General features: G+C 41.7%; 3 protein-coding genes across 3 annotated transcripts; all 3 read right to left on the reverse strand.

Annotated features, from left to right (window-relative positions):
• Positions 1 to 3,479: 3,479 nt before the first annotated feature.
• LOC148113919 (olfactory receptor 10A4-like) lies at positions 3,480 to 4,430 on the reverse strand. The gene has a single exon (XM_087893543.1). It carries the CDS (start codon positions 4,428 to 4,430, stop codon positions 3,480 to 3,482), a length of 951 nt encoding a protein of 316 aa, XP_087749669.1.
• Positions 4,431 to 7,766: 3,336 nt separating this feature from the next.
• On the reverse strand, positions 7,767 to 8,811 carry LOC148113920 (olfactory receptor 10A4-like). The gene has a single exon (XM_087893544.1). It carries the CDS (start codon positions 8,799 to 8,801, stop codon positions 7,767 to 7,769), a length of 1,035 nt encoding a protein of 344 aa, XP_087749670.1. The 5' UTR covers positions 8,802 to 8,811.
• A 6,906-nt stretch (positions 8,812 to 15,717) lies between these two features.
• On the reverse strand, positions 15,718 to 16,641 carry LOC117666881 (olfactory receptor 10A4-like). The gene has a single exon (XM_034419889.3). It carries the CDS (start codon positions 16,639 to 16,641, stop codon positions 15,718 to 15,720), a length of 924 nt encoding a protein of 307 aa, XP_034275780.2.
• Positions 16,642 to 19,318: the final 2,677 nt, after the last annotated feature.

The following is a 19,318-nucleotide window of genomic DNA, read 5'->3' on the forward strand; positions in this document are numbered from 1 at the left end:
TCTATGGCCGCTCGTTCCTGCTCATCACAGATCACAAGCCACTTCTCGGAATCCTGGCTGGCAACCGTCCTGCCCCTCTCATTCTGCCTCCTCGGATGATGCGCTACTCGACATTCTTGGCTGCCTACTCGTATACGCTCCTGCACTGCCCGGGATGGGACCTTGCTCACGCCGACACTTTGAGCCGTTGCCCCGTGCCTACTCTGCTGTCTGACCCTGTTCCGACATTGGCCATCTGTTTAATTGACTGTTCTCCTTTGCCTGTGACAGCTAAAGACATTACCCGTTTGTCTGCCCAGGATGCGGTATTGTCTCAAGTCATGGACTGGATGGCTAGGGGGTGGCCACAGGGTCCTTTTGCACCAGAGTTACAGCCATCTGCTCGCCGGCAGTTTGAGTTGTCAACACAAAGTGGCTGCCTTTTATGGGGGCACCGAGTAGTGGTTCCACCCCGCTACAGCACTCGCTTTTGTCTCAACTACACCAGGGCCACCCGGGGATAGTCCGTATGAAGGCCCTGGGTCGCTGCTATATGTGGTGGCCCAACCTAGATAGGGACATCTCCGAATGGGTTGCCATCTGCCCACAGTGTCAGGACAATAGTCCTATGCTGCCGAGAGACACCCCCAGGGAGTGGGAAGATGCTAGGGTGCCCTGGTCCCACGTGCATATTGACCTGGTGGGTCCAATACAGGGCTAAACCTTCCTCATAGTGGCCGATACGTTCTCGAAGTGGATGGAAGTGGTTCTAATGCCATCCACCACGTCAGAGGCAGTAATGCGGGCTGTCTGGGATTTGTTCGCGACTCATGGCTTACCTGACATCCTGGTATTGGATAATGGGCCCCAATTTACATCCAGCCCTTTTGAGGTTTTCCCAGCAACCCAGGGAATTCGGCACTGTCTCATCGCGCCATTCCATCCGTCTAGCAGTGGATGTGCGGAACGTGCCATGCGATCAGCCAAGGACGCATTGAAGAAGTTAGCCTCAGGGAGCTGGCAGGAGAATTTAAATAGTTATCTATTAGCGCAGCATACTACCCCATGCCAACTCACCAATAAGAGCCCAGCCGAGTTACTCATGGACCGTAAGTTGCGCACAGCACTGGACCGCATACATCCACAATACTGCCCCGCTAAGCCATTAGATTCAAGTAGGCGGCACTTGCCGTTCCAATTGCGTGACCCAGTTTACGCTCGGAATTACGGGGGACAGCCCCTATGGCTACCAGGAACCATTGTAGGAATTGCAGGCCCTTGTTCCTATCGGGTTGACATGGGCCAAGGCAGGATTTGGAAACGACATTAGGACCAGCTGCGGAAGAGGTGACTGACTGGGAGCCTACCTCATGGGGATGGCGCTCTAGTGCCATCGTTGTTGCGGCACAACCACATGTCTCCCTCACGCCCCCATTGGAAGAAGCGACATCATCGTACTTACCTGCTGCGGCCGATGAAGCAGTTGAGGCCACCCAGGGGGTGGAGTTGGGCAACACATCATTAACTGGTGAGGTGGCCCCATTACGCACACAGGCGGAAACTTCTGAGCCCCAACGATCGGGGCGGAGCCAGCCTAGGTCAGCCTACTTGCAAGACTAGGCATGCACCACCAGGGTGGAAAGGGGTGTTGCATATTGAGCCTGCCGCTAGATATTCCCCCCCCCCCAGCAACCAGCACGAATGGTTCAGCTGTTCTTTGATTGGTTGGCCGGGTTGACAGCTCGTATAAAAGGGAGCTGTCAAAGGTGGGTTGTTTGCTGAGTTAAGTGTGTTAATAAAGTTGTTGGCTGCCGCCGCAGCTCTCACCTCAGTCATTGCCGATCGGGCTGAGAACAAAATACACAGGCCGCAATTGGCCCCCGGGCCAGATTTTGGACATGCCTGTTCTAACAAATCAGGAGGATGAACATCTTAACCAAAGCTGATTTAGGAAAAAAAAACTTCTGTCATCCCATAATCTGCAAATGAGGACCATTGCTTCTGTTCAATGACCACAGGAAGAATATTCTTTTCCATCTATTTCCATCAAAGCAAAATTTCAGGAATTATGTTCTCCTCCCTCCAAAGAACTAATTGACCCAGAAATTCTTATAACAAAAACAAAAATCTGGCAATACTACTTTCCGTTGTCATTAGTAAATCTTCAATGGAATGAAAACAGAAACAGTTTGTATTCAGAGCACCATAAGGACTACTTCTCTGGAATGAAAATGCCCCAATATTAGATTTTGATAAGGGATTATTTTTATGTTAAAAATTTTACCATTCTCATATTCAGTATTTTGTTAGCCCTCTTACTGAAACGCTACTATGGTTGCAGCCTGTTCTGGAATGACATTTGGGGAATATCCAGAGAAAGATCCGGATTTCTGCTTTCAGTGGCAGAAGGAAAGATCTAACTAGGTACCTCCTTGTATAGTTGTTAAGTCACCCAAGCTGTAACTATTCCATCTGTAGATGTTCAATTGGGGATACAATAAGTTTGTTAATGAAGAAAGAGAAAAAGAAATATTTAAATAAGGATAATAAAACATTAATTTCATATGAATGCATACATGGATGGTAAGAAAGAACATAGTTTTTTGTTGCAATTCTAATATTTGAAAAAAATCAAAATTAGTTTAAAGTTCCTATATGGTACATTTTTGAATTCAGTGCTCAGCTGTATATGTAGCAATAGCACTTAGACTTATATACCCCTTCACAGTGTTTTACAGGCCTCTCTAAGTGGTTTACAGAATCAGCATACTTCCCCCAATAATCTCGGTCCTCATAGTATTTGAATAAATAATACTGTCTGATGTTCCTTGATCTCCCTTTCCATGTCACATGCTAGTATTTCTGCAGCTCAAGTTATAAGGTGCTCAGCCAAATATATCTTCCTAGCAAAAATAAAGCCCTGGACAGCTGTGTAATTTCAAATTATGCAATCATCTCATCTACAAAAACACTTTTCCAGAATAACTAACTATCAGCTCAGGCATGAAACCTTGCAAAGTCAAGGAATGATGTTAAACTTGAAGAAAAACACAATAGGACAAGTTGAAAAGAGCTCTGGAAAAGCAAAAGATTGTAATTCCCTACACAGAAATTGTATTTATGGAATAGTGCCTCCTTTTTTTTCAAAAAAATAAACAAACCCCCAGCTAGTCTTGGTAGTCTTCTCCATTGCTTCATAGTCACACCCTGATTGCATATTTTATCTCCTTTTTTCCTCCCTTTTCTTTAGACTTTGAGAACTGTCCAACAGCTTTCCTTTTAAATAAATGGGCATTCAATCTTTATTTTAATTCTAACACAATAATAAACTTAGGTTATCTTTCAGGGGTCTCTCCTTGTTTTAAATCAATCTGTCTGAATCATTCTGCTGTAAAGGGTGAAATCTGAAACTGGTGCTCCCTGGAGTCCATTCTATGCCATAAATATGTGCACAAAAAACACATTGTATTAAAGACATCAAGCCTATGGATACACTTGTATTATCCCATAAAAAGGATCTGTTTCCTTGCTATAGATTTCTTGAAAGCAGCTTTTATCTCTTTATTCCTCAAGCTGTAAATGATGGGATTTAAACTTGGGGTCACTACTGTATAGAGCAGGCCAAGGAACCTGCTATTGTCCATGGTATATTCTGAGTTGGGACAGATGTAGGTAACAATGCAGGTTCCGTAGAAAATGCAGACCACAGTGAGATGTGAGGAACAAGTGGAAAATGCTTTGTGCCTGTTCTTGGCCAGTGGCATTGTGAGAATAGTGGAAATGATGAGGATGTAGGAAAACAGGATGAGCAAAAGAGGTACCAGAATAAATAGAACTGTTACTATGGCAATGGCCACTTCATTTTTGTAAGTATTGGTGGAGGCCAGTCTCAGAACAGGCATAAGATCACAGAAGAAATGGCTGATTCTATTTGACCCACAGAAGGGAAGGGTAAAGATTGATATAGATTGCCCAAGACCCACAAAAACACCAATGAGCCATGAAACAGCAGCAAGTTTAGCACATTCCCTGAAGTTCATGATATATGGGTATTGCAAGGGTTTGCAGATGGCAACGTAGCGATCATATGCCATAACACAAAGAAGACAACACTCAGTGATACCAAAGAGAATGAAGAAACACATTTGACATTCACAGCCCCAGAAGGATATGTTCTGATTGTCTGATAATAGGTTCACTAACAACTTTGGGCTGATGGAGGAGGTGTAGCCAATTTCCAAAAAGGACAAGTTCCAGAGGAAGAAGTACATTGGGGTGTGCAGAGTAGGACTGAAAATGGTGAGGATCAAAATCAAGTTGTTGCCCATCAAAGACATGAGGTAAAATATTAGAACCAGGCAAAACAGAAGTTCTTGCATAGACTGAAAATCTGAGAACCCAAGCAGGACAATTTCGGTCAAACAGGTCCAGTTCTCTTTCTTCATTATCATAGCCTTAGGAAAAGAAGAAAATGAACAATTAAATAATTCTTCATAACATTTTTTTAAAGAATGAACTAGACTTCCTATCCTTGAAATCTACATGACTACACCACAGTACACTACTATTAGTATGTTGGATCAATAAAAGCTTTCATGGAGTTGTACAACAGGAAGAACCAATCCACCAAGCATGAACCAAGGGAATGAATTGACCTTACTTTAGATCTGTTTTCTAATATTTTTAGAAAGATGGAAAATTTGTTCTCGTGAAAAACCTGAAAGGCACTAAAAATTTAAGATCTTGAAGATCGGCTCACCATAAAGGACTCTCCATGTATCCCTTTCTCTGGAAAAATCAGCCAATATTAAAGGAATAAAGGAGTCTATAAAATCACTTGACTCCTAGAGGATCAGAAATTCTAGAGAGACAAAAGGACTTTTTTCTCTAACAAGATCTCCTAACAAGATCTCCTGAGGATTCATCTTGGGAATTTGATTAATGAATAGCAAGGACAACCAGGGTCCTGGGGAAACATTGTTTAGAAAAGGTAGGAAATCCAGGGCCCACAGATGCTAGATATTTTGGTTTCCATTTCCAGGACTCTCTGTCCTTCTGTTGACTCTCTGTCTTATTGTAGTCCAAAAGGCCTGCTAGTGGGATAACTTAGATTTTTTTCCTGAGCGCACTCTGTCGTAATGATCATAACCACATGGAAAATATGCAGACCAAGAATACTTTTAATATGTCTCTTTCTCCCTGGCTGTAGCAATGACAGTGTATTCCATTCATACTTCCTCCAATCTCAAACAGTGGAGTTTGTTCCTGATCATTAAATTATTCATTTTGCTGATTTTTATCCTTATAATGTGTTCTCTTCCCATTCCAGAGTAGGAGGCAAAACTAAAACAGTTTTGATTTTGCTGTGCCCACTGCTAATATCAGTTATGATCCCCCCCAACCCCCCCGTCCCCAGCTGGAAGACAGCATCTTCATTTCCCATCTATTAAAAGCTACCTGTCTTCCCCATCTCAACAATGCCAACTGGAAGGAAAACTCAATGTTGCAAACATAATTAACAGAACAGAATAACAGAGTTGGAAGTCTTCTAGTCCAGTCCTCTGCTCAAGCAGGAAACCCTAAACTATTTCAAGTTGGCCAATCTCTTCTTAAGAATTTCTAGTATTGGGGTACCCACAACTTCTTGAGACAAATCATTCCATTGATTAATTGTTCTAACTGTCAGGAAATTTAATCTTAATTCTAGGTTGCTTCTCTCCTTGATTAGTTTCTATCCATTGCTTCTTGTCCTGCCCTCAGGTGCTTTGGAGAATAGTTTGACACACACCCCCTTCTTTATGGCAGCCCCTGAGATATTCGAACACTGCTTCTTTTCCAACCATGAGTCTCACAAACTGTTTTTAGCAAAATTTATTGAGATGAATGAGATGAGGTTATGAGAATCCCAGCAACTGAATTGTTTCCCATTTAAATCCAAGATATCCAAGGAGATAAGTCTCTTTACCAATAATGGAGATTGCAGCTGACTCTTGACCTCAGGGGTATCAAACTCGATTTCATTGGGGGCCGCATCAGGGTTGTGTTTGAGCTTGGATGGCTGGGGGTGTGTGGCCAAGGGTGAGGGTGGCCATGGTGGGCATGGCTGGGGTGGATGTGGCCCGGGTGGGCGTGACACGGGACTTGTGTCAGGGGCACCAGTGGTGGCCAAGTGCTAAGGCAGGACTTCCCTAAGACCCTCCCTCACACTCATTATAATCTCCTTCCTTCCTTCCTTCCTTCCTTCCTTCCTTCCTTCCTTCCTTCCTTCCTTCCTTCCTTCCTTCCTTCTGTAGGAAGTTAGCACTCATCCCTCTCCTAGAAGAATGAAATATTTTAGGAAATATTAAAAAGGCAGAATATTATATTTCCCTGGATGCGAAATGGAGAAACATGTTTTAAAGACAAAGCAGCTCCCTGCAGCTTCCTGCCTCCCCCCATCTTTGTCAATGGGCCATTAAGGCCTCAGCCAAGCTCACTCATTCCCTCCACCTTTGTTAATGGACCATCATCTGCAACACAATAGGACCCATCTAGCAACAGAAACTCACCACATGGCACTTGGGAAGATTACATCAGCCAGCAAAGCTGGCTAAGACCCCCACCCCCTGGTAGTCTGCCAACTAATCAGGATACTCTTCCTGTGCCCCAGGAAGTTCAAAGCTCAGAGAGGGCATAAATCCGAGGGACTCTCAGCATCTCTGCCCCTTTTCTGCTCAGGAACTCAAGCCATGTGATTCTGTTCAGGAATTCAAGCCATGTGATTCTGTTCAGGAATTCAAGCCATGTGATTCCTGTCCACCATTAAACCATCTTTCCAAGCAGTCTCCATGTTTCCAGTGTATTTTTCCCCACTTGGAACTGAACCCAGAAGGATATTTCTTCCAACACTTCCTTCCTTTTCTTCTTTTTCCTTCCTATGTGGCACCATCTCTGAATTCAGAGCTCAGTTGTATATGTACTATCTGATTCTCCTTTATCTCCCTTTGTATGAAAGTTGTAAACCTCACATGCTGTTCTCAAGTTAGAAGCTCCTAAAGCCAAATACATCTTTCCAGAGAAAATAAAGCATTGGTACAGTGATATGGTTTCAAATTACACAACTATCCTTTCTACAAAAGAGATACGTTTACACTTTTCCAGAGTAACTATCAGCTCAGGCATTGAGTGCTCCATCACTGCAGGTTTTTATGAAGAGATTTGACAGCCATATGTCCGAAATGGTATGGGGTCTTCTGCTTGAGCAGGGGGTTGGACTAGAAGACCTCCAAGGTCCCTTCCAACTCTGTTATTCTGTTATAAAACTTTAAGAAGGCCAATGAATTATGGTAGCCTTGGAGAAGGAGTAACACAAAGTAAGCAGAGGTCTGGGAAAGTAAAAGATTGTAACTCCCTATACAAAAATTGCATTCATGTAATATTACCCTCTTTTTTTTCAAAAGCCTCCAACTCTTTTGGGAGTCTTCCCCACTGCTTCATACTCAGAACCTGATTGCTCCTGATTTCTTGAAAGCATCTTTTATGTCCTTCCTTTGCCCTCTCATTTTTGTTTAGACTTTATGAACAGTCCAGCAGCTTCCTTTTTCAATAAATAGCGAGTCAACCCTTTATTTGAATTGTACCAGAAAAATGGACTTGGGTTAAGGTTAGGGTTAGGGTTAGGGTCCTTGTTTTGAATAAATCGAACATACATTTGGACATTCTGCTGTAAAAGGTGAAATCTGTCACCCATAAATATGTGCACAACAACTGCATTTGTTCAAAACATCAAGCCTATCGATACACTTGTATTATCCCATAAAGAGGATCTGTTTCCTTGCTATAAATTTCTTGAAAGCAGATTTTATTTCTTTATTCCTCAAGCTGTAAATGATGGGATTTAAACTTGGGGTCACTACTGTGTAGAGCAGAGCAAGGAACCTGCCACTGTCCATGGAATATTCTGAGTTGGGACGAATGTAGGTAACAATGCCAGTTCCGTAGAAAATGCAGACCACAGTGAGATGTGAGGAACAAGTGGAAAATGCTTTGTGTCTGTTCTTGGCCCCAGGCATGTTGAGAATAGTGGAGAGGATGAGGATGTAAGAAAACAGGATGAGCAAAAGAGGTACCAGAATAAATAGAACTGTTATTGTGGCAATGGCCACTTCATTTTTGTAAGTATTGGTGGAGGCCAGTCTCAGAACAGGCATAAGATCACAGAAGAAATGGCTGATTCTATTTGACCCACAGAAGGGAAGAGTGAATATTGAAATAGATTGCCCCACACACACAGAAATACCAATGAGCCATGAAGCAGCAGCAAGCATAGTACATTCCCTGAGGTTCATGATATATGGGTATTGCAAGGGTTGACAAATGGCAAAGTAGCGATCATATGCCATAACACAAAGAAGACAACACTCAGTGACACCAAAGAGAATAAAAAAACTCAGTTGACATTCACAGCCCCAAAAGGATATGTTTTGGTTCCCAGATAACAAATTTACTAGCATCTTTGGGCTGATGATGAAGGTGTAGCCAATTTCTGTAAAGGACAAGTTCCAGAGGAAGAAGTACATTGGGGTGTGCAGGTTAGGACTGAAAATGGTGAGGATCAAAATCAAGCTATTGCCCATCAATGACATGAGGTAAAATATTAGAACCAGGCAAAACAGAAGTTCTCGCATAGTCTTGAAATCTGAAAAGCCAAGTAGGACAATCTCAGTTAAGCAAGTCCAATTCTCTTTCTTCATGATTGAATCCTGAGGACAAAGGAGAAATGAAGAATGGTTACAGAAACTGGGCATGGCTAGTCTAGTGAAAAGAAAGACCAGGGGAGACATGATAGTGGTGTTCCGATTTTTTTTTTAAAGTTTTTTCAGTTTTATTTCTTATACACATAATATAAAATGTACATTTTCTAATACATAATTAATCATACATATACATGTTTTCCTTTTAAAAAAGCATTAAAATAAGGCATTTTAATTACATTCAAAGTTGCTCTTCTACCCTTTCTTCCCTATTTCGCAACAAACCTTCTTCTTCTCCTTTCTTTCCCTTCCCTCCCTACTCTCCTCTCCTACTTTCTTCTTCCTCCTCTCCTACCTCTTCCTACTTCCCCTTCCTTTCCCCCACTCGGTGTTCCAGTATTTGAGGGGCTGCCACAGAGAGGAAGGGGTCAAGCTATTTCCAAGGCACCTGAAGGCCAGACAAGAAATAATGGATGGAAACTGGAGAGATTCAATCTAGAAATAAGGATAAATTTTCTGACAGTGAGAACAATCAACCAATAGAACAACTTGCCTTCAGAAGTTGTGGGAGCTTCATCACTGGAGGCTTTCAAGAAGAGATTGGACTGCCATTTGTCAGAAATGGTGTAGGGTCTCCTGCTTGGGCGAGAGGTTGGACGAGAGACTTACAAGTCCCTTCCAACTCTGTTAACCTGTTAATTAAAATTTGTCATTAATTAAGTCATTATTAACAATGAATTAGCCTAGCTACCCTTGCAATCTACATGACTAATATACTATCTTACACTACTATCAATAAATATTTTATTGGATCAATAAAACATTTCATAGAGTTGTACAACAGGAAGAACCAATCCCCAAACATGATGCTAAGGAACATTTTGACTTTACTTTAGAATTTGTTTTCTGATATTGATAGAAAGATTCTGGATCAGCCAACGGCAAAGACTGTGAAGGAGCCTATAAAATCACTTGACTCCTAGAGGACCAGAAATTATAGAGAGACAGGTGAAGTTTTTTCTCTAACAAGATCTCCTGACAGAAGCCTAAGGATTCATCCTGGGATTTTGATTAATGAATACCGGAGGACCTTGGGGAAACATTGTTTAGAAGAGACAGTAAACCCAGTGCCCTCAGATGCTGGATATTTTGGTTTCCATTTCCAGGACTCTCTGTCCATTTCGATCTTATAGTTATTGTAGTCCAGAAGTTGCGAATACTCCAACACTGGAAGTTTTTAAGAAGATATTGGATAACCATTTGTCTGAAGCGGTGTAGGGTTTCCTGCCTAGGCAGGGGGTTGGACTAGAAGACCTCCAAGGACCCTTCCAACTGTGTTATTCTGTATGTTCAATAATCACATGGAAAATCTGTGTGCTATGAATACTTTTAATGTGTCTCTTCCTCCCTGGCTAAAACAATGGCAATTTATTCCATTCATATTCCTCCATATTATCTGATGTTCACATGATTTCAGTCTCAAACTGTGGAGTATGTTTCTCATAATTAAATTATCCATTTTGCCCATTTTTATCCTTATACGTCTCCAATCATTTTTATTTTTATTTTATTTTATTTCGAATTTATATACTGCACCTTCTCCCAAGGGACTCAGGGCAGTGTACAGCCAGATAAAAACACACAATACAAACATTAAAAAACAATTTAAAGGATATATATTAATCTGGCCCCAATTTAAAATAACAAACCAATTAAAAATATTTTTAAAATATGTTAAAAAATATGTTAAGCCAGCCCAGCTTGCTGAAAAAAGAAAGTTTTAAGGGCACGGCGGAAGGCACCGAGGTCTTGGATTCTCCTTATCCAAAGAGATAGAGGGTAGGTGCCCCCACAGAGAAGGCCCTCCCCCTGGGGGTCACCAGCCTACATTGTTTGATTGATGGCACCCCGAGGAGGCCCTCTCTGTGGGAGCGCACAGGTCGGTGGGAGGTCATCGGTAGCAGCAGGCGGTCTCGAAGATAACTAGGTCCTATGCCATGGAGCACTTTAAAGGTGGTAACCAACACCTTGAAGCGCACCCAGAAGACCACTGGGAGCCAGTGCAGCTCACGCAGGAGCGGTGTTATGTGGGAGCACCAAGCGGTTCCTGTGACTACCCGCGCGGCTGCATTCTGGACCAGTTGGAGCCTCCGGGTGCTCCTCAAGGGGAGCCCCATGTAGAGAGCGTTGCAGTAGTCCAGGCGCAAGATGACGAGGGCGTGGATGACTGTGCACAGGGAATCCCAATCAAGAAAGGGCCGCAACTGGCAGATCAGGCGAACCTGACAAGGTCCCCCTGGCTACAGCCGTCAAATGTTCCTCCAAGGACAGCTGCATATCCAGGAGGACTCCCAGATTGCGCGCCCTCTCTGCGGGGGTCAAAGACTCACCCCCGATAGTCAGTGATGGAGTCAACTGACTATATCGGGATGCCGGGAACCACAGCCACTCAGTCTTGGAAGGGTTGAGCTTGAGCCTGTTCCTCCCCATCCAGATCCGCAAAGCCTCCAAGCACTGGGACATCACTTCAAGGGCATCGTTGGGGTGGCCTGGGGTGGAGATGTACAGCTGGGTGTCATCCGTGTACTGATGGTACTTCACCCCAAAGCCACGGATGATCTTACCCAGCGGCTTCACATAAATGTTGAACAGAAGGGGCGAGAGGACCAACCCCCGAGGCACTCCACAAATGAGAGGCCTCGAGGTCGACCTCTGCTCCCCTGCCAACACGAACTACGACCGGTCTGAGAGAAAGGAGGAGAACCACCGTAATACGGTGTCTCCCATCCCCAACTCATGCATGAAGGGGATCTACAGCATATATTCTTGCCTTGCATGCCCCAGAATATCCTAAAACAAAATATCTGCAAATTAAACTCCTAATTCCTAATGAAAAAAAAATCACTTAAAAGCAATACAAAACACTTTAGGTATATATCTATAGAGCAGGAGTTGGTTCCACTTACCTTCGCTAATGGTTCGCAACGGGAGTGCATGCACAGAGCATCCTGATGATGTCCAGGCAAGTGGGGGGAGCCTCCCACCGCCATTACTACCAGTTCGCAAGATCTGGACTGAACCGGTAACAAACCACCACTGCTATAGAGGGAGGATATTATGTTTATATAATTTATGGCACACGCTGATTATTTTTTTGGATTGTTCTTGGAATGCGGCATTCATATAAATGATAAAGATTCACCAAGTGAAATACAGCTTTCCTGCATTTGGGGAAATCAATAGCTGGAGATTCCTGTAGTACAGAGGTCATTTAATCTATCTTTATCTCCAAGGAAGTTATTGATTAGTCCCTTTATTGCAATGGGCTCTACATGAGGCTGCCTTGAAATGAACAGAAGCTGCAGCTGGTCCAGAATGTCCCACAGAACACAATGTTGGGTGCAGCATCGAATACCAATGTAAGACCATTTCAATGTGAACTCATGATCCCTTGCTGTCTGCTGTTGTTAAGTGAGCTTTGCCCCATTTTATAACCTTTCTTGCCACAGTTGTTAAGTGAATCACTGCAGTTGTTAAGTTAGCAACATGGTTGTTAAATGAATCAAATTCCCACATTGACTTTGCTTGTCGTCCCTGGGACGCTGCAACCATCATAATAAGAGTCAGTTGTCAAACAGCTGAATTTTGATCACATGACCATGGGGACACTGCAACAGTCATAAGTGTGAAATGCAGTCCTAAGTCACTTTTTTCAATGCCATTGTAACTTTGAATGAACTGTTGTAACTCAAAGACTACCTGTATACATTTATTGTGAAGGACTGAGGGAAAGGACAGTTGCACTGATAAAAAATATTTTTCATAGATATATATGTCATTAAGACTGCATGACAGTATCTGTAATCCACTGACATTTTTTCCATATAGTGTGACATTATGAGGAACCCTCTGATTTTCATCTTAAGAAAAGCAGTTATGATGGGATTATACACACAGCATACATTCTATGCCATAAAATTAAAAGAGTTCGTGATGGCACAGTGGTTAGAATGCAGAATTGCAGGCTAATTCTGCTGACTGCCAGCAGTTCAATTCTCACCAGCTCAGCCTTCCATCCTTCCGAGGTCAGTAAAATGAGGACCCAGATTGTTGAGGGCAATATGCTGACTCTGTAAACCACTTAGAGAGGGCTGTAAAGCACTGTGAAGCAGTATATAAGCGTAAGTGTTATTGCTATATACAGTGTACATACCAAATACTGCTTTCGGTGGAGTGATTTCTGGGAGATACTTCATACATAACAATGGCAATCCCATAATTCATGCTCAATCCAATGAAGTGGAAAGTCAAGACAGCGAAGGTCTTTTATGTGTCTCCTGAGGATATAGCAATAGCAATAACACTTAGACTTATATACTGCTTCACCGTGCTTTACAGCCCTCTCTAAGCGGTTTACAGAGTCAGCATATCACCCCCAACAATCTGGGTCCTTGTTTTACCCACCTTGGAAGGATGGAAGGCTGAGTCAACCTTGAGCCTGGTGAGATTCGATCTGCCAAATTGCGGGGATCTGGCAGTCCGCAGAAGTAGCCTGCAGTACTGCACTCTAACCACTGCGCCACCGTGGCTCATATGCTGAAGATGGCCAATAAAAAACCAAGGGTGCCAAGATTACATTTGAGCAAGGGACAGGGATATCCATCTCAGATAGGATGCCTGTTATTTAAAGATAAGACACTCATAAATGAAATAGCTGGTTCCCTTGGATCTGCAAAAATGTGACATGGTCAACATCTGAACTACTGGAGATAGTAATGTACAACAAGACCAGGTTATTGGGAAGAATCTATTACCTGGGAGGTGACTTAGTAATGCCATGATTATAATGAGGTAAGACTCACTGTAAGCAAAATATTGTACAGTAGAATTGTATAGAATATATGGAATTTGTGTAGATATCATATTCCTGGTTTGAGTTCAACCCACTGTTTGCTTGATAAGAAAAAACAGGATAACAGTGTCTTAAAGTAAGACAATTGATTATAATTACTTTCAAAACTGAAGTCTGACTTATGGTAAAAATTGTTTAATTTTATCAGTTAATTTCTTCTGTTTGGGGATAAATAAATATTTTTTAAATCCCAGTAACCCAAACCCAAAACTATTTTTGTTTTAACTTTTTCAGTTTTATGGAAACTGAATACTGGAAATAAACAAAGTAATAAAAAGGAAGAATACGCAATAAATGAAATAATGCGATATAAAAGACAATTAACCATTTTTTATTAACCCTACACAGAACCAAGAAATAAAAGACAATAGGAAAAATGCTAACTATTGCCATTTGTACTAATAATTTTAATTTCATATTCAAAGCTTTACTCTTTTTCTAAATGCTGAAAATGTCGCTACAGTTTGAAGGCCAACAACCAAATGCATTGAGCGCTCTTTACATGACATATAGGTTCACATGTTCCTTTGGTCGTGAGGTGACCCTCTTCTTGACCATGTCAGCAATGACATCGTATGGCAAGAAATGGGCATTGAGCCAATACCTGAGAAAATATGGGAGAAACGGCTACAGTGGTATGGCTATGTCCTCAGCCACTATCACACACAGTTGCCTGTAATCCAGGGGTGGATTCTACTTACCTTTACTACCAGTTCGCAACGGGATTGCACGCGCGGGTGAGTGAAGCGAACATGTGTACCTAGCTTCTGCGCATGCGCAGATCAACGATGATAACATCCGGGGTGGTGGGCGGGGCCTCCCGCCGGTTTTACTACCGGTTCTTGTGAACCAGTCCGAACCGGGGGCATGTTGTGGCCCCGCCCTCCGAGCCTATCTCATCTGAGGAAGAAGGCTCCGAACATGAAGAAGAGGAGTCGGCCAGGCCTCCCTCTCCAGGCCCCTCCCCTCTGGCACTGCCTCAAGTGCCGGCCGAGGAAGAGGAGATTAGTCAGGAGCCAGGTGTCTCCGATGAGAGCGAGGGAGGTGATCTGTCGTTCCTGGATCCACGTCAACGAAGGCGTGATAAACGGTTGCAGCAGTTAAGGAGGCGTGCCAGGGATTATAACTGAGTCACTGGACCACACCCCAGAGACTATATAAGAGAGTGTGGTGGCCATTTAAGACACTGTGACGGGCAAAAACTAACTCTGGCTAGTCACTTGAACAACGCTTAAAGCTGCCGAAAGGTTTCTTGTTTGGAACTGGACTATTTATAAAATGTGTGTATTTCTGTTTATCTGGTGAAGGGATATTCCGTTTATTGAAGTAAAAGCACTTGGCAGTCGGTGCTCGTATTGCTGCCAAGTTTCTGATAACAACCTGTGTGCATGCCAAGTGCTTTCTTAACCCTCGGCTGGCTGTGTTTGTGTGTGTGTGGAGACGGGGACAGAACAGGGCAACCCACCACTGCTGTAATCACCTTCCACTTTAACACAGATGGCAAGTGGTCAAATGGAAGTCCAAAGAAAGATGTCAAAACACAGTAAATGTAGACATAAAAATTGCCAACATGGACCCAGATGCTCCTTTGATTGTGCAAAATAGTGTTCGTCAATCCAAAAATCAGATCTTGTACTTGCGGGAATAAAGCTAGGAAGATGATAATGACAATAACATTTCTTTTCTATATTGTAATTACATCTATTTCCTGTCTGATTGTTGTGTTGATGTACTTATAATTAAAAAATAAACTTATAAGCTTGTGCTGTTTAAGTCAATATATCGCATGTGGGAATCCTTATGGCTCCTGTTGACATTATTCTAAGAAAATGGCCAATCAATACTTTTCTAGCATACAATCATAATAAATTCAGAATTTATTTCAGGTTTCGTCACTTATTAACTCTATCTCCAATGGGAATCATTCCAGAAATAAGAGTAATGGCATTTTCCAGAGTTCCTTCTATCCCATCAGTATGTGGGTGAGATGTTGATTTGTTGAAGAGAAGAATGATTGATGTAAAAGGATCGTATCAATTATTATTGGATTGTTACATTGAATTATAACCTAAAGAAAACCCATGACTATCATGATTACCTTGACACTAATGTTTTGAATGCAGTTTTTATCTCTTCATTTCTCAAGCTGTAAATGATGGGATTCAGGCTTGGTGTCACTACTGTATAGAGCAGGGCAAGGATCCTGTTATCATCCACAGAAGATTCTGAATTGGGATGAATGTAGGTAACAATGATGGTTCCAAAGAAAATGAAAACAACAATGAGATGTGAGGAACAAGTTGAAAATGCTTTGTGCCTGTTCGTGGCCACTGGCATTGTGAGAATAGTGGAGATGATGAGAATGTAGGAAAAGACGATGAGTAAAAGGGGAACCAGGCCAAACACCACAGTCAGTGTGGCATTGGCCACTTCATTTTTGTAAGTATTGATGGAAGTCAGTGTCAGAACAGGCATAAGATCACAGAAAAAATGGCTGATTCTGTTTGACCCACAGAAGGGAAGGGTGAAGATTGAAATAGATTCCCCTAAACACACGGAAATTCCAAAGATCCATGAGATAGCAGCTAGTTTCACACATTTCTTGTAGTTCATGATACAGGGGTATTGCAAGGGCTTGCAAATGGCAACATAACGGTCATACGCCATAGCACAAAGAAGACAACATTCAGTAACACTAAAGAGAAGGAAGAAGCACATTTGACATCCACAGCCCCAAAAGGATATAGTTTGGTTCTCTGATAACAAATTTACCAGCATTTTTGGGCTGATGGATGAGGTGTAGCCAATTTCCAGAAAGGACAAGTTCCACAGGAAGAAGTACATTGGGGTATGAAGTGTGGGACTAGAAATGGTGAGGATCAAAACTAGGCTGTTGCCTATCAAGGCCATGAGGAAAAATATTAGGACCAGACAAAACAGAAGTTCTTCCATAGACTTGAAATCTGAGAAGCCGAGCAGGAGAAACTCAGTCAAACAGGATTGGTTGTCTTTTTTCATGGTATCATACACGTAGTAACCTCAAAAAAGAAAGGGAACATTGAATAATTAAACAATTCTTCTAAAGAATTATTAAAATGATATTCCTTTCTCCAACTAGATACCTGTATTCTGCTTTCTTTGTATTACTGAGAAATAGTAATATGGATTAAATCCTTGGAAATAGGAAAGGAAGCATGAAATTTTAATTTACTGTCCTGTAAATTTAATTGTGATTATATCACCTTAGTGAATCACACAATCATTCTAGGATCTTTCCCCAAAACTGAATTGTCCTCAAGCTCTCAGTTTGGTCCCTCAAGTCTATGTTCATTTTTTAATTGGTTGGCCTACCATATGATAGTTTCTGTTACCAATTTAGGGATTTTTTTTTAAATCATGAAAATTCAGACAGAATCATAAATATTTTTACACATTTCCTTTGAAATACATTCTCTCTATATCTGAAAATTTGCACTAGTATTCCAAATAGGAGTCACTTCAGATTTTATTCCACTAGTCTCTAGGGGGCAGTATCCCTAGTATCATCTCCGTTTCAAGACCGTTGAGCCAGCGCTATCCGAAAACTTTCCAGCATGGTGTCACAGTGTGCGGTTACCTTCCCACGGAAGTAGTACGTATTTATCTACTTGCCTTTGCATGCATTCGAATTGCTAAGTGGACAGGAGCTGGAGCAAGTAACGGGAGCTCACCCCGTTGTATGGCACTCAGGTCTTGAACCCGGGCTGCCAGCTTTACAGCCAATAAGCTCAGCATCTTTAAATGCTGGACCACTGCACCACTCCAGGTAGTCCAACTAGTAAATCAAAAATGCTAATGGGTGAAGATATCAGGCTAGAAATAAGGAAACCAGGAGTTCTACTTCCTCCCAAGACACAAAGGCAGCTGAGTGACCTTGAGCCTGTCATTTTCTCTCAGCTTTAGGAAAGAGACAAGGGCAAACCACTTCTGAAAAATCTTGCAAAGACAACTGAAGAGATTAGTCCAGGAAGTGTCTGGGAATCAGATAGGATTGAACGGAAGGAGGAAAAAAAATAGGGGAAGGATTGGAGATTGGAGAAAAGTGGCTTAGATCAAAGAAAACTTCATTACCCATTAGCTGCACTTTGTTTCCATTATATATCATCAATGGTCAGCCATTCCTCTAACATATTGTTATTATTATATTGTTATTATTATATTGTCCTACTGTCCCCATTTATTCGTACCCATTTCCTGTGGTCATATCCATGTTTATACTTATTCCTATTATCTCGTACATGTTTGACAAACAAAATAAATAAAAATAAATAAAAGAAAATCTTTTCCATCTAGACAGACCAACAAAATATACAACTTTAGACATGATGTGTCCCAGGCTCAAAAGTCTTAAATGTTAAAGCATCACTGAAAAGCTGACAATAAAACTCTCTTAATGTTTCACTGAGTATCTTTTGAAAATAAAACTTTATAAAGTTGCATAAAGTGAAGAACCAAGCTATAAAATATGATCTTACTTTGTCAAACTTTTTCTGATTATTTTTAGAGAGATGGGATATTTCTTCTTAAGGAAAACCTGAAATTATATAATGCTGGCAATGTAACAATCTGAAGACTCCTCTACCATACAAAAATCTTCATAAAGTCTTTCCTCTGGAAAACAAATGGTTGATATTATGGAAGCCGTTTATATAAACCCATCTCAAAGATGTTAAGGAGTCCCTGGATCCTAGAGGATTCAAACCTCCAGAGAGACTGGAGAACTTTTTCTCTAATAAGGTCTCATGACAGAAGCCCAAGGACTCATCCTGAGGATTTGGTAAAAGAATATTAGAGGACAACTTGAATCAGAAGAAAGAACTTCTTGGTCTTCCTGAAAGCCTTGAAAAGCCTTGTTCTTCTCTCATCCTCAGGGACAGGATCTTAGTAGTCCTCATAACTGCTGATACAGTTCTACAGAGGAATTATTGAGTCCGTTATCTGCACCTCTATAACTGTCTGGTTTGGTTCTGCAACCCAACAAGGCAGAAACAGACTTCAGAGGATAATTAGAACTGCAGAAAAAACAATTACTACCAACCTGCCTTCCATTGAGGACCTGTATACTGCACGAGTCAAAAAGAGGGCTGTGAAAATACCTACAGACCCCTCACATCCTGGACATAAACTGTTTCAATTCCTATCCTCAAAACGACGCTATAGAGCACTGCACACCAGAACAACTAGATACAAGAACATTTTTTTCCCGAACGCCATCACTCTGCTAAACAAATAATTCCCTCAACACTGTCAAACTATTTACTAAGTCTGCATTACTATTAATCTTCTCATTGTTCCCACCACCCATCTCCTCCCACTTACGACTGTATGACTATAACCTTGTTGCTGGTATCCTTAAGATTTATATTGACTGTTTCCTAATATGATTTGATTGCTTATTTGTTCCCTATGACTATCATTAAGTGTTGTAACTCATGATTCTTGACAAACGTGCACCGAGAGCATGTGCACCAAGACAAATTCCTTGTGTGTCCAATCACACTTGGCCAATAAAGAAGTCTAGTCTAGTCTAGTCCCATCTAGTCTAGTCTAGTATATATGGGGGTTTTGTATTATGTTGTAGGGAGCCTCAATTTTTCTAATAGCTGTTGCTTTTAATTTGTATACTATGTTAGCTATTCATTTATTTGGTTAAGAT

Source organism: Pantherophis guttatus, chromosome 4 (assembly GCF_059756535.1).
Source record: "Pantherophis guttatus breed Tessera chromosome 4, ASM5975653v1, whole genome shotgun sequence".
Lineage (NCBI taxonomy): Eukaryota > Metazoa > Chordata > Lepidosauria > Squamata > Colubridae > Pantherophis > Pantherophis guttatus.

Bases quoted from the DNA above. Each gene is read 5' to 3' on its own strand.
- LOC148113919 (XM_087893543.1), bottom strand. From the start codon at position 4,430: ATGATAATGAAGAAAGAGAACTGGACCTGTTTGACCGAAATTGTCCTG.
- LOC148113920 (XM_087893544.1), bottom strand. From the start codon at position 8,801: ATGTCTCCCCTGGTCTTTCTTTTCACTAGACTAGCCATGCCCAGTTTC.
- LOC117666881 (XM_034419889.3), bottom strand. From the start codon at position 16,641: ATGAAAAAAGACAACCAATCCTGTTTGACTGAGTTTCTCCTGCTCGGC.